We start from the raw sequence: 15,724 nt of genomic DNA on the forward strand, positions 1-15,724 counted from the left end.
CTCGGCGACTCAAAGCATTAAAAGAAAAGGCAAACCACCTTATCAAACGGAGATCACAATCTGAATTCAATTCTGAACCCTCTCCTGCCACTGGGCTAGATGTCCTTTAATTATCTCTTAAAACACTAGTCGATACGCTATTCATTGCCTTCATCAAAATATGTCTGGCGATTACTTTATAGAAAAAAGCCAGCATGTATATCATTGCAACATTAAAGAAAAAAGAAAAAAAAATGCTCCAAGGAGAACTGTATTATCATTCTTTAACATGCAAGCTTGGCATCTCCAACAAGATGATACATGTGTTGGAAAAGAGCTTGCATTTGTAGATGCAAAAGAAATGAGACAATGAAATTCGAATGCCCGGATTGGATGGCATCGGTGATTAACATAAAAGTCATTTCCTTGGAAAGTTAAATTTGTGCTACAGACGGGGGAAAACATGTCCTAAATGTGGATGAAGTGGGACTTATCCCACAGCTCCCAATAGACAAAAATAAGTGAAATGTTACAATCAAAACAAAAGACTTGCGAACTGTACATTTTGATGGAAGTTCCTCGTTGTCTATCTTCCTACGTTGTCGCTACTTGCATCTGAAAGAATCGTTAACCTTCTAGCTGTCTTCAAAAACTCACTGCACAACAATCAGAAGTACAATCTATCAACAAACTGTATAACGATGAAACAAGCCAAAAATGTTGTAATATGGGAAAAAAAAAATGAAATGAAAATACCTAAAGGGTTCATCACCAGCGTGCTTGGTGGCGCCAGCTGCATTCCGGTAAAGCACATTGCTCAGCATCTCTGAACTCTCAATGCCAAACGTGTTATCCAACTTTCTGTGCAGCTCTTCATATGAACCAAGGACTGATAGGTTAAGGGTTCGACCCACATCCTCTGATTCCATGAACACCTTGCAATGACCGGCCTCCAGGCCAAGATCAGTTTTTTGGTAATCTTTGTACCAAGGACACCTCCCACCTGAAGAATTTTCCAGCGGAACATTCTGTCGTGATGCAGAACCAGAACCATCTGAAATTGCCTTCCCTGGACGTCCATCTGATGAACTGTTTGCATTTGTATCACCCGAGCAGCTTTGAGAACTCTGCTGATCGGTGACAATAAGCTGACCAAACAATAAAATGTGGGGTGTCTTTGTGTCACTGCCCTTCATACTCTGTGAGGAATTTCCCATTGTCAGCAAGCAAGAAATACTCTCACTGTTTTGAGTATTGCCAACGAAGTTACTATTGGAGATTCTAGAAGGAGGGGCAGCACGATCAAGCCGCTGAAAATCAACCGGGAACAGTCCCGCCTGCAGTTTGTTGAAGTGGAGATCCGAAGAAGATAGTCCAAATTGAGCATGCCTGGCTCCCTGTATGCCTGCAGGAATGTTATCTGAGACACAGCATAAGGGACTGTTCGATCTATGAGGGTTGCCAGTAAATGACGGCATAGGGATTTGACCAAGGGAGGGAAAATCCGGGGGTTGTGGAAGTCTCAGCTTCTTTCTTGGGGGTGAGAAGGGTGATAGGTGGATGGCTGGCATGTTTGATACCAATTCAACCAACCATGGGCTCACACGCTTTACATTATGGAGTAGATCTGGCTCATCCCATGCTACCTGACAAATGACAACATGAAAGAAGATATAGTCAGGAAAATAATGATCAAAATGAAGAGATTCAAGCCCAAGGCGGGACATTTGCAACGTGCTCTTATTGATGAATGTATATTAGCTACATTCTTCCTATCGCTTGCAAGCAACTAAACTAAGAAAATAGCAGGACATCCCCAAAGACAACAATTTTGCTATCAACGGGTGGGAATAGCAGGACATCTAGCATCTTGGACTTTAACTGAGCATTTTCAGATTCACCGACCCAACTACAAAATCATTTGTTGCCCAGATTCAATAATTACATGCAAATATATCACTCGACATCAACATTAAATCGAACAGGTAACAGGAAAAAAGAAAAAGAAAAAAAAGGCACTGAGTGTTGACGATCTACAAGTACAAAATTCCACATCCAAAATTGAGATTCACAGTACCTGCAGAAGCCGCCAGGGAGAATTGGGCCAGCGGATGGGGTCAGCAACCTGAACAGAAGATATAGTTCCCATGAACCAGCTAATCCGAGACGAATCCTCAGTCTCAAAAGCCATTTTGAACCTCATCCCTGGACACCACTGAATCTGTATTGCACTCCTCACAGCTGAGGCCTTTACACAAAATTCTGGAGTACTCGCTCTTGGATAATAGACAGCTTCAAAAGGCTGCCCATTGGCTGCAAGAGATGCAGCTTCAATAACAGACTCAGCCTTCACTTTCCCCTTCATATCCCCATTGCCATTCCTCCTCATCAATTTACTCTCATCTTCCCTCAAAAACCCAGAATAGCCCCCAAATGAATTCCACCCTGATGAGCATTCATTTCCACCAATCCCTCTCTTAGCACGTCTAATTCCAACACAAAGGTCTCCATTCTCTGCTCTCAAAAACACAATAGAGTCCCCGGCCACAAGTTTCTTTTGGTTCACAAAATTACTCCATCCAGTAGTCAACAAATGGCGACGAGGCGTCCCTCTATAGATATGCCTAAACTTCCAGGTCTCTCCGTGCACATCCTTAGCAAGAATGGTCTGCACAGGAGGCTCAGCAGTGTAATCCAATCTTGGGAATATAGTCTCGGCGCAATAACGTGGCACAGAGAAACCACCACCGTTATTAGCATCAGATTGAGTCAATGTCTTAGCAAAAGAAGCAGGCTTCTCTTGAGACTCAATCCCACTGTGCAACCTATCATCATTATCCTCACCACAACCATGTCCGAGCATTAAAACGCTATTATTCAGCGGGATTAGCCTAATTTTGGCATAAACCTCATCGGTTTCAGGATCTGCCATGTACTTAATAGCAGATACCTTACAAGGGATTAGTGCAGGAATCTGGAAATGACCAAATTCTACACTCCCTTGAGCATGTTCTGCATGACCCTGTGGAAAGTAGAAAACTTTTGAGTTAACTGCTGGCATTTGAACCATGCTACCTGCACAAGCATGCCATAATTGTGAATCTAAGCATTTTTCTGCCACTCTCATTTTTTCCTTTTGGGAATTCATAACTGCAAATTCCCTGATCATTGCACCACTCTGTAGTTTTGGGATCTGTAGAATCTGGGAAGAACCTGAAATTTGCAAAAGAAAAAAAAAATCAAATTACATGAGAAAGGAACAAAAAGAAGACATCTTTATTACACATAGCAACTGCATAATATTTCTATCACATGATGTTTTCACACTTGACAAGCCAAAACAGGGGGGAAAAGAAACATGAGAAAAGGATCAAATTTTAACAAGGAAAAATTTCAGAAAAAAAAATCAGACCAAGTGGAGGAAGAAAGAAAACAAAAACTTTTGAGAAATTGATAAAAACTCATGTCCTCTATCGATAATTTACAAAACATTAAACAGTCTTCTAATAAGTTTCAACGATAATGAAAGAAAGAATAACATACAGTCTCTTAGCTTCGCCTCAAACATCAGACTTGAGCTTCATAGGGCAACGAAAAAGTCGCAAGCTTTTCAAAGGGTAGAGATCAGAACTGTGAATCTTGGAGAGAATCCTTGCAAAGAGAGTAAGGAAGTAAAGGGGGTATGAAGCGAGGGACTTTCTTAATGGGTTTTGAGAGTGTGTGTGAAGTTGAAGCTTCCTTTCCTACGTTGCCGACAAGACTCACAGGGAAGTATTTGACAAAAGAGAAAACAAAGGGATGAGAGACGGTAATTGTTTCATGTGATTTCTTGAGTGAGAAAAACTAGTTTAGATGGCTTTTTAATGATGTTTTGGATCACAAGAGTCCAGCACCAGAGACAATCTTCAGGTGAAAATGAATCATCATCTCCGTGATTTTTTCCCCCCTCTCTATCTGCTAATTTTCTACTTTATTCAGTTTTATATATAGGAACATTAGTACAACAGAGTGTCTATAAGTACTTTCAGTTCAGTTTGGTCTATACTGGCGCCTGTAGTGCACGCTCTCTCTTTCTCTCTCTTACAGTTATTTTTTAATTCTATTATGGTAAGGACTTTCTTCTTTTACTAAGCAATTATTGTGCTGTCTTTTCATTTTTACATTTCAGTATTTTGAGCCCAGCTTCATTCATTTTTATTGGTATTTTCTTTTTTAAAATACGAATATAAGTTCCTTAAGATTTGATAAAAATAATTCTTACTAATTAAAATAAGCATCATTATTATTAAGAATGATTTTTTTCATTAACTTGGTATGCTTTATATCACATTGCATGATATTTTTAAAAAATATATTTTAATTAAAAATATATAAAAACAAATTTTTTAAATTTTTTGACATTTACAAATCAAAATCATTCAAAAACGGCGACAAGGCACACTGAGGATTGTTTGGCTGGTTTTTTTCAGGGCGTTGGGATGATGGGATTGTAATCTTTAACCTAATAAGTTAGAGGCGCAAAGCATACCCACGTCAGCACTAAATTAAACTGTCCCAAGCTCTTTGCAAAGTGACAAACACGCGATACAAATAGTAAGTAACGGTGGTGGTTCTTACCGGAGTCTCTGAATTATTAAATAAAAGGAGAGAATTTATTTAATAAATAAAAATTACTTTCACAGTTGATTAAAAATTAGATAATCCCAAAAACAAGTTTTTTTGGCTTCGCATCACAAAAAGCTTTCGTCAAAAGTTGCGAGTCGTTTAGGCAAAGCTCTGAAATCAAGGCAACCAGACCCAAATCCTAGCTAGATACATTTGACCACAGTTAAAGCTCATTCAAAGAGAGTGAGGACCGGAGCCCTAACTCCTAGGGCTAACCATGGTTAATAATTGACTACTGAGGTTATGTTTAATTAACCATGGTCATTAGTCAACACCCTAGACTCGCTTCTCACTTGTTATGTGTGTTTCTGATTTTTTGGTCGGAGGAAAAGATTTGGTCACGGTAAATTTATGGTTAAGGGAAGGATATAAGGGGAATTATCCAACACAATTTCTATTTTTGTTCTTACAAACTCTTCGCAAATGTTTTTTGTTTTAAAAAATATTTTAATATATTATAAAACAAAACTTTATTTAAAAAAAACACGTTGCAACAATCTTATAAATCCTTTAACAATTGCTTGAAATTTGGGTTTTTACATTGAAGTTACACAAATGCACTTCGGAGTTTGGGTTTGATTAAATTAGCTTTTTCGTGTTCGGGTCCAAATGGAGACATTTGCTTTGCACATTACTTGTTGGAGATTAAGCCGAAGATTATGATTTTAGATTAGGGAGTTTGGTTGGTAATGCTTGATGGTGACATTGAGATTAAAGACAAGTTGATTTTATATTTGTTGCATAAACACTCCAAATAGTTTGTTACCTAGTCAGTCTAATTAAAAGACATTTATTTAGGGTTGTTTGTTGGTTTATAAAGTTGTTTTATGTAAATTATTTTCTAATTTTTTTATATTTATTTATTATTAGAAAATTTGATGGATTGAAAATAATTTATAATTAAAAAAATCTTGGCTTGATTTTTAAGAAAGTATTTTTTTATTTTGAATGGAAAATATTTTACAGATTGAAAATAATTTATAGTTAAAAAAATCTTGGCTTGATTTTTAAAAAAATATTTTTTTATTTTGAATGGAAAATATTTTACAAAAGTTGTGAAAAATTTAGAAATATTATATTATTTGTTAATTATATCAAATTATAAAATTTAAAAAAACAAATACACTTTTAAAAACTACCACGATAACTAGAAAGCCAAACAAGTTCTTAGATTGCTAATTTTCTAGGCTGCAAGTGTAGAGTAAGGGATTCCCACGAATTACGATGGCTTAGATAATTTTGATTTTGTTAGGTTTCCATGCAATTAGCCATTTCTTTAGCCAGCGCACCAAAAAAACAGTACCTATAGAACGTGTATTTACTGTAGATTGATTTCTTATTAAATGCTAATTGAGGTGGGTGATTTTCATGTATTAAATTGTTGTCCACAGAAAAAGAAGGAAGAAAAAATCAAACCTACATCGGCAATGAAAGTCTGTCCACGGTGCTTACAACAAGGTAATATTTGTTAGACTTGGTTTTTATTATTTTTATTATTACTTATTTTATTTGAGATAATTTATAAAATTAGATTTTTTCAACTTCACTCATTCAACTTTGTAATTTGTAAAATTTGTTTTTTATTATTTTAATAAAATTTAAAAAAATATTAATAAGGTATTTTCTAACTTATTTTTCATAACATGACTAAATACTGGAAACTGTTTTCCAACTTATTTTTCATTACACCACCAAATATAAAAAATTAATTTACTTTTTAAGAAAACTACTTGAAAAAAAAATTATTTTTCAGCAAACAGACAGGAGTGTATATTTGATATACAATGTAGCTTGTTTTTTAAAAGTATTTTTTGTTTGAAAATATATTAAAATATTTTATTTATTTATTTTTATATTAACACATAAAAATCATAAAAATATTAATTTAATATTTTTTTAAAACAAATACACTTTTAAAAACTACCATGATAACTAGAAAGCCAAACAAGTTCTTAGATTGCTAATTTTCTAGGCTGCAAGTGTAGAGTAAAGGATTCCCACGAATTACGATGGCTTAGATAATTTTGATCTTGTTAGGTTTCCATGCAATTAGCCATTTCTTTAGCCAGCGCACCAAAAAAACAGTACCTATAGAACGTGTATTTACTGTAGATTGATTTCTTATTAAATGCTAATTGAGGTGGGTGATTTTCATGTATTAAATTGTTGTCCACAGAAAAAGAAGGAAGAAAAAATCAAACCTACATCGGCAATGAAAGTCTGTCCACGGTGCTTACAACAAGGTAACTCAAGCCGAGAGTTAATTTCATTAAAATTAATGCCACAGGAACTGGGCCACGGATCAAACCAAACCAAACCATTTATGTGACTAGACTTTGCATAATTAAGATGGAGATGTGGGAGTGGAGAAAGAATAGTTCTGTTGTTGCGTGCCTAAATTTCTGTTAAAAGATTTGTCAAAAGTTTTAATTGTCGACAGAGACCCTGCACCAATATGGAAGAGGCAGCATGTGGACTGTGGATGCCATCACACCACTGGCTATTATTGATTGAAGGAATTAATGATGTCATTTTATTGTTCAAGTAATCTGTATTGCACAGAAAACGATTGGATGGCTCAAGTAGTCTTTTCAATGGCGCTAATGCTTTCCAAGGTGGAAACTCTTTTTCTAGCTAGTGCTGGTAAATCAAGAGAAGGATGAAAAGGAGAGAGAGGGAGGGCGGAAACCCATCTCCCCTTCTCTCAGGTATCAGCCATGGAAAAATGAATATATATATATATATATATACACACCAACCCCCTGCTAAAAACATTCCTGAGAGTTTCCTGCAACCCTAAAGCACCAAGAAAGAGACCCTCTAACCAGACATAGAAGATAAAAATGGACATGAATGGAAGAGACAGAAACAGTTGGAAGTGAAACAAACATTGACGAAGACATTACCAGTATTTGTCAAGCTTATCGTTCTTTTACTTTTCTCCAACAAACTTTAAACAGAGCTTGACCCATCAATTAATGTTTATCAAGTGACCTCTCAACTATGTGTGTAGGTGGGTTTGTTTTCTCCAACCATTTGCTTGCTTGGTCTTCACACCACCACAAACCCTAGACATGGAGCATCTCTAGAAGGAATTTTATCCAAAAGTTAAATAAATCGTTGTCTTCTGGTTGTCTTTCACAACGCGTGCCTTTGACAAGGACGACGCAGTTGAATTACTATGAAGACAAAAGCTACCATTGTCTCCTGCATGCAATTAATCTTCCTAAATTATGAAAAGTTAAATTCAAGTCTTAATTAATTTGAAATATTGCTTGGGATTTTTATTTTTTATTTTTGAAAGAATTTCTCAACCACATGAGCATGTCCGTACTGATCACAAGACGTTAATTTTTCATGTTGTTTTGCTCTTTTTATTTTTATTTTTATTTTTTTGAGTTTTTCTCTGCGAAAACATTATAGAGGGCATAACCGCAGAAATCATTACGATGGGGATGGTTTTCATTGGCACCTCGTGAAGGAGTTACTTGGAGACAGTGAGATTTCTATGAAGTTTCAAGGTTCAAATCATTTGATGGTTGCTTGCAAACATTTGATTTCCAAAGCCAAGCAGCACAAAAGAGGCGTCCTAACTACCCAAAATTAAAATCACAAAACAATATCTCTATTTTTGGCATCGCGAAAGGGTTGTTTAAAAAAACCAAGAAAAAAAATGGAAAAATCCGAGTTTGGTGAATCAATAACGATATTGTTTTAAAATAATTAATTAAATTGAATCTCATCATTTGAATTTTGATAAGGAAATTATAAGTTGATTAGATTACAATTTAAATTCTAAATTAATGAGTCATTGTATTAACTCGATTTTAGATTTTATAATATTAATTTGAATAACTAATCTAGTTATATTTTTTTTTTCAGAGGTTAGAAGACAGCTCGTTGAAATCCTTTGAAAGAAGGGAAACGATAATGATATTTGAACTAAAACTTAATAACCATCATTGCTCCATCGCAAAAATAAAGACTTTATTTTTATCATAAAAAGGAACAGATATTATATATTACATATTTTTTAAAATATTATTAAATCTTCACTTTACTGCTGGCAGTGGTAGGGTTTTTATTTACATATATTTTTAATTCAATTTTAATTAATCATTAATTAATTAGATGAGCAACCGCCAAGGCTAGCATGGGGTCGAATTGCACCCGCTACCGGCCCTAACTCAGACGGCTCAAAATATAAATGAAGGATGCACGTTATTATAAGCTTATAGTTATCTATATTCCAGTTAAATAAAAAATTAAAAAAAAATTTATATTTATCAAGCCAGGACCGGGATTCTGAAAATAGAATCTTTCCTTGTCAGAATGAAAACCTTGAGAGTGGAAATTGCAAAGGAAAAAAATAAAAGACATAAATGAAGGAAAGCAAAGGAGCTTCCCTGGGTGGTCACACCACTGATCATGGCCTTTGCCGACACATTTGTTTTTATATATATTTGGAATTTTCTATCCTTCTGCTGTGTTTACATTGCGAAGATTTAGTGCCCCATCTTTAAGTACATCGTTGAATATAATCCTATGAAAATTAAGTTTTCTTTTTTACCAGAAATAAAACAATTTATTGTCCTTTTATGTCCTTGAAGTTATCGGACCCCTTTTTTGTCGCAGACACAGCGAGTCTCTGTCGCGATAGCGAGGCAGCAACCACCGGCTCCTCCTAACACGCGCCAGCGGGTAAAAGATAAAAACCGAGGACGTTAAAGTTTTTTTTTTTAAAAAAAACTAAAATTGGCCATGCTAGCGTGACAGCATGAGGACAAAACATTGAACCGTACGTGCAAGAATTTCAATCGAGGGAGCGATTTAGATTCCGACACCTGTCGAGATTAACACAAACCGGGCCAGTGTTCTATGTGAATCTCGTCAGTGATGGGACATGACGCGTGGGGCCCAAAAAGTAACGGGGCCGGATCCCGAATCTCTGTCGTTTCTTCTGGGACTAGTGAAAGTCTTGTTACAGCTTTGTCGGAGATTTTGTTACTTTGTATGGCTTGGTTTTTTTTCTTCTTTTTTTTTCACATTTTTATATATTTTCTATTAAGGTTTTTTCATTTCATTTCTTTTTTCTTTTAGCAATGTTTTGTGGGTCTATCCTATGATGTAATTAGCCAAACAAGTGTTGTATTCCGCTTGTTCTCCCTTTTCTCTCTCTTTTTGGAATGGTGAATTGAATAAAAAGCTCTCTCAATGTTTTTCGCAATCTTTTTTTTTTTTTAACAATTAAGCGATAACCCACAAATTAACAAGGACAATGTTTTTCTTTTATCCAACTGTATTAGTTATTTTTAAAAATAATTTCTATCACAATTTTATATAATTTCTATCACAATTTTAACAATTAAGCGATAACCCACAAATTAACAAGGACAATGTTTTTCTTTTATCCAACTGTATTAATTATTTTAAAAAATAATTTCTATCACAATTTTATATATTATCTAGACATGATTTGAATTATGCTTGATTTTTTTTTTTAAATACGAGTTTTCAACACAATTGCTTTTCCAAAACAGAATCTACAACAATTTTATCAATCATGATCTGATGATACAAGGTTTGGATATCAATGATAAATGAAATGCAGGCTACATGAAGCATAATGTCAATTGCTTAAGCTTCTTGTTTTTTTTTTAGCAAACAGAAATTAAGAAGCCTCGAGTTCTACGTACACAATGCTCCGCCCTTAGTCACTAAATCCATGCTCAATCCCTCGCATGGTTTTATTAAAAGAAATATAGTCGAGACTTGCACCAATATTGCACATGAACATGAATTTAATTCAAGGTAATTGATGATGGGATTTGATCTGTACAGTAAAATTTTCTTTCACCATCTTGACAACTTACAGCTTGGTGTTTCAAAATTTTTGTAGTTGAGCAGCATGAGTCACAGTGCAACTAAGAGGCAGTTTCAACCTGTATTTGAGTATGTATGTTTTAATAATATTTTGTGTTTGAAAAAATATTAAATTAATTTTCTAGTGCTTTTTATTTATTTTAATGTATTGATATTAAAGATAAAAAAACATTTTTATATAATTTTTTTAAAAATAACTTTAAAAATACTGTGCATCGTTGTAATAATGCTAAAGAAACCCTAAAAAGAATCATAATAAGGAGGTTCACTAGAGCCACAAGCTATTACAAATTAATATCACCATGTCTCCTTGTTGTTCCTACCCAACCGACCACTCAGATGACTCCATTGTCGCATCATTACAATATATTTTCATATATCTCACTCGTATTTCCATTCATATTTTATATCTTCTTCCTGCTTCTCTAGTCATGGTTTTATTTATGGCACGCATGATTATACTTTGGACCGACCGTATTTGATCGACTTTTTTAACAACACATGTCCTTGGTCGTATTTGTCAAGTGAGAAATTATCAGCATGGACTTAAAATATGATCACATTTTTGTTTAGTTACATTAATCTTGACTGTTCTAGATTCCATTCTATTCCATTTCTTTAACGTTTATGATTAATTATACATGTAGAATATTCGTGGATATATATACATTTCACGTGCCAACAGCATGCCCGAGTTAATGGTTGTGGTGCGATCATGGTTCATGAATAACAAGATAGTTCGTACCTCTTTCTACCTTTTGGATTAAACAAAACCTAGTTCGTCCTGCTGCTAAGTATTTACATTTAAATACATCTTAGTAAAATTGGCTAATTATTTTCTGGATAGTGTTTGTGTTAGTATCGTTGTGTGTTTAAATAAATAAAACACAATTGTTACAAGTTTCTTCTTGTTCAAGAACATAATCTGGTCAATACCCATTTTTATTTTGAAAATAAAGCACATATTACTTGATTAATTATAAAGAAAAAATGTGTATTACTTTTGAGATAAAATATGATATGTATCCCTATTTTTAATAAAAAGAAACACAATTGTTTATTGTGGGATCCATTTTTTTAAACTAAAACAACAACTTCATTCACTATTTTTTTTTTTTAATCACAAGTATAAAGATATACACTAGTGTTTTGCCGAGCTTTATTCCTGAATTCTTTTTAATTAAGAATTATTTTTATATAATTATACACTCGACTACTTTTTAATTTAGGAATTATTTGTATGAAAAATGCGTGTTCATGTATCATGCAAGTTTTTGTGATGGGTGGGGCGAGAAACACAGAGCTAGCTAGGACAGCAGACAATAAAAAAATCAAGCAGCCTAAACGATAATCATTGCCAAACCAAGATTACTGTCTGTGTGAAAGCATGACATTTTTGTGAAGCTTTCATCTCACAAATTCGACATTTGTTCCGAAGCAGACCCCTTTTATCTCTTCCATGTCACAAAGCATCGAAAGAGTCAAACTCGTTGTAAATTCTCATGATCTGGCCAGTCGAAACACGACATCGACACGCCTTTTCTTAATTTTCTATCGATCCTCGTCCAGCAGCTTCCTAGAATGGCCATGGTGTTGGAAAATCTGCCAGTTTACATCACCTAGATAATTATAGCAGCTAGATTAGACGGCACTACAAGCAATCCTTTCTGCGAGGCCAAACTATCAATCCATTAGGGTTTGACAAAAGCCACCAAATTAAAGCCATTGTACATAGTAGCTGGCCGGTGATTTTTTTTTCCAAACAATTGATCATTTATTCATTCCTTATTTTATTTTCAAGAATGTTAATCATTCTTGTCAAAGCCTCTTGTGTTCGGTAGTTTCAGTCGATAATCTATCTATCTCGAATTTATCTTAAATTTGATTTTAAATTAAATAAAAATAAAATAAACTCAATTAAAATCGATAAATCAACCTAGAACGTGGTGAATTTTATTGATTTTTAAAATAAAACTTTGTAACTTTTGAATTAATCCATAATTAACCGGGTTTTCAACCATGAATGGTAAGAAAAAAAACAACAATCTTATCTAGTAATCGGACAATCAACTATGCTCGAGTGGGCAGATTCCATCACTCGATCGTGGCAATGGGACACATAATGAGTAGATGGAATTAGCACACAACTTGTAAAGGACTCTTCATCTATCAATCTAAAGTCTTACTACCAAGGAACGTTTGCCATGGAGTGTTGACCTGGATGTGGATGCAGTGCTTGTGCGATGGAGTTTGTGTCTTCCAGGCATGTGAGAGGCAACAAAGATCTGTCCTATAAATAAATGAAGTAGGGCAGGCACGCATTAACTCTGCCTTGTGGTTGCATCATTATTGGCCGTCTCAGCATTGATTACTACACGTGTATGACACATTATCGGAGGCTGCTGATATGCCGTCACGGTGGCCGCAGGCGGCGGGCTTGCTGGTGGATTTGCTATAAACTTAAATCTTCAACCTCTAGGACCACCTAGTTGTGATTTAATTAATGAGTATTAATTATACAAGAATGATGCCATTTCATTCCATAAATTGTTAATCATTCTTCATTTTCGTTGTAATTTTTATCAAAAGACTTAGTCACTCCTTGTTTTTCATATAAATGTGGGGTATTTTATTCTGACATGATACAAATTATTGAGATATTGTTTTTTTTCAAGGAAATGACGCGGAAAACGTATAGCATTGGCTAAGCTTTGCACATTTGCCCGAGTCTGGTTAATTTCTGTTTGGGCTCAACCTGGAAATCTTGTCCTAGGCTCTATGCTCATCGTGGTCCGAGTTGAGGTACACATTTCGTTGGACCACACCTAGTGAATAGAAGTCTAGCAGGCTAAGCTACTACACTTTCTGCCTTCTCCATCCACTACAGAGTACAGACCATCAAAGTCCAAGGAATGCTGGGATTTCGAGCATCGTGTTTATTGTAAAACTATTCTCAGGTCAGCCCATTTTCTTAAATGGGCTTCACCTAAACCCAAATATCACATGTTTCATTATTGAATTCATTCCATCAGGCCCAACCCAAAAGCAGCTGTAATTTTATTTGTAAAGCCCATCATGAGCTTATAATTTATTTATGTTTTTATCTTTAAAAAACGAGGCTAAGCATTAACTTTCAGGGTCGCCATCAAGCTGTACAAAGTCCAAGTTAGTACTTCAACTATATAATTATTTAGTTCATATTAGGGGATAGATACGCGCTATTGTGGCATATAATTTGTTTTAAACATAATTTTTTTTTGAGGTATGGCGATTCTTTTTGGTATTGTTATCAAATTTGAAAATATAGTTGTTTTATTTTTTTTATAAGGATAATTTATTTTATTAATATATCTCTTATTTATCATATTTAATATAATATTTTTAATTGAAATCATTATTTTTGTTTTTTTAAAATAAAATTGTTAAGATAAATTAATAGTAAATATCAAAATAATATGCCCATATTTAGTGTAACTGAAAACTTAACAAATAATAAAATGTGATAAAATCATGTTCAAAAATTTTAAAAACAAAACATCAATTTCAATCAAATTTTCATGAAAAAATATTATTAATATTATTATTTCCATTCCAGCTAAATAAAAATTGAAAAAATAATTATTAAGATTTAAATAAAAATTTATAATTGTATTTAATAACTATATAAAAACTAAAGTGATTGAATATGAAAAAAAATTAAAATTTGTGTAAAAAAAAACCAAATAAAAAATGGAAAACACAAAAAAATATTCAAGAACATGCACCTTGCTTTTGATGCTGTCCACTCATTATCGGCCATTTATTTATTTTATTTTTAAAAAAAAATTATAACAATAAAAATTATCATGTCACAATGCAGCAAATATGTACGTCCTGGCAAGAATCGAACTTGCAACGTCAATTTTTATAACCACTTCAATTGTACCATGAAACCGGTATAAAACAATTAGAAATGCCTCAATTTTTTTTATTATTTGGAGTGTTTAGGCAATTATAGAATTTTTTTTATTACTACTATTATAAATTAGAGATTTACAAAAAGATACAAGAAGTGAAATTTAGAAAATTAATATGTTTATGTTATTATTATAAAAAGAGATTAAAATTCTAATTTTTTTTTTTGAGATTAACATGGATATTTAAGTTAGTTTATACGTATCATGATTAATCCCACGAATTAATAATAATTATAAAAACAACCAAGAATATGAACCTTAAACCACATAAAAAGTAAATTCTTTAATTCCAAGTCAAAATTCTAGATTTTATTTTTTTTAGATTAACGTGGGTGTCCGGGTACCACGACTAATCCCACGGACCCTGAAGTTAACGACCATGTAAACCTCCAGTGGCCATCATATGAGCAACCAAAGACTCGAACCTGAGAGCACAAAAAGAGCAAACCCCTAATCCAAAATCTTTTATTATTACAAGAGAGGGGTACTCATTGTTGCAAAATCAATGTTTAGTCTGCAATTAAAGGAGGAAGAAAAAAGAAGACCCTTCTGCTTGCATATTCATGCGTGAAATGAGACGATGGGGTTCACTCCATATTAGGTCGTTAAGGCTTTTCAATTTGGTGATCGAATAGACAATTCTTGCTCATGGTACGTTGTCATTCTTGCAAAGTCAAAGCATAAACGTAAAACATGTCTTTGAACACAATGCCACACCTTATTTATGATTAAAATGTTCAATCAAACTTTAAACTTGTGGAAGCAAACTATGATGATTGATTCAATCTATTTTTTGTGTTCTTTTCAACGCAAATTATTCTTCACTGTGACTTTTCTGTGGCAGTGTAGGGTCAGATTATGACGTCTTGCCAGATGCCCCGTTAACAAACTAAGGCGTGGTTATGATGATTACATGGGCTGAAGTTTAAGCAAGCGAAGTCCTTCTGTTAAAGATTATTTCTTGCTCATATCTATTCGCTGTCACCTGCCTGGTAGCCTGTGGCACCAGGTTGGTATGAAGCTGAATTCCTTTAATAATCTGACTTGTCTTGGAGAATTGGTTTTTGTTCAAATTATTTAGTGCTGGACATCATGGCTGGGCCACATCAACGAGCAGAAGCAAGATTGAATTTCATATGGGAATCCAAAGATCCCACTAGTTCTTATTCTCTTGCCAACTAGCTGCTAGCTTTTCCTTATTCGGGGCTATGGACAAGACGAGTCTGCATCGCATTGTTCCA

General features: G+C 34.1%; 1 protein-coding gene across 1 annotated transcript; it reads right to left on the bottom strand.

Annotated features, from left to right (window-relative positions):
* Nucleotides 1–282: 282 nt before the first annotated feature.
* On the bottom strand, nt 283–3,970 carry LOC105137104 (auxin response factor 18-like). The gene is made up of 4 exons (XM_011042709.1): nt 3,523–3,970; nt 2,057–3,192; nt 736–1,625; nt 283–635 (listed from the first exon to the last, which is right to left on the bottom strand). Exons 1-4 carry the CDS (start codon nt 3,545–3,547, stop codon nt 566–568), a joined length of 2,121 nt encoding a protein of 706 aa, XP_011041011.1. The 5' UTR covers nt 3,548–3,970; the 3' UTR covers nt 283–565.
* Between the last annotated feature and the right edge of the window lie 11,754 nt (nt 3,971–15,724).

The sequence above is a fragment of the Populus euphratica genome, unplaced genomic scaffold (genome assembly GCF_000495115.2).
Source record: "Populus euphratica unplaced genomic scaffold, PopEup_1.0 scaffold63.1, whole genome shotgun sequence".
In the NCBI taxonomy this organism is placed as follows: domain Eukaryota; kingdom Viridiplantae; phylum Streptophyta; class Magnoliopsida; order Malpighiales; family Salicaceae; genus Populus; species Populus euphratica.

Excerpts from the sequence above, each read along its gene's own strand:
- LOC105137104 (XM_011042709.1), bottom strand. The coding sequence starts at position 3,547 with ATGTTTGAGGCGAAGCTAAGAGACT. Across the intron at positions 3,193-3,522 it reads TGAGGCGAAGCTAAGAGACT|GTTCTTCCCAGATTCTACAG; the intron begins GTATGTTATTCT and ends TGCAAATTTCAG. Across the intron at positions 636-735 it reads GCTGGTGATGAACCCTTTAG|TGAGTTTTTGAAGACAGCTA; the intron begins GTATTTTCATTT and ends ATTGTTGTGCAG.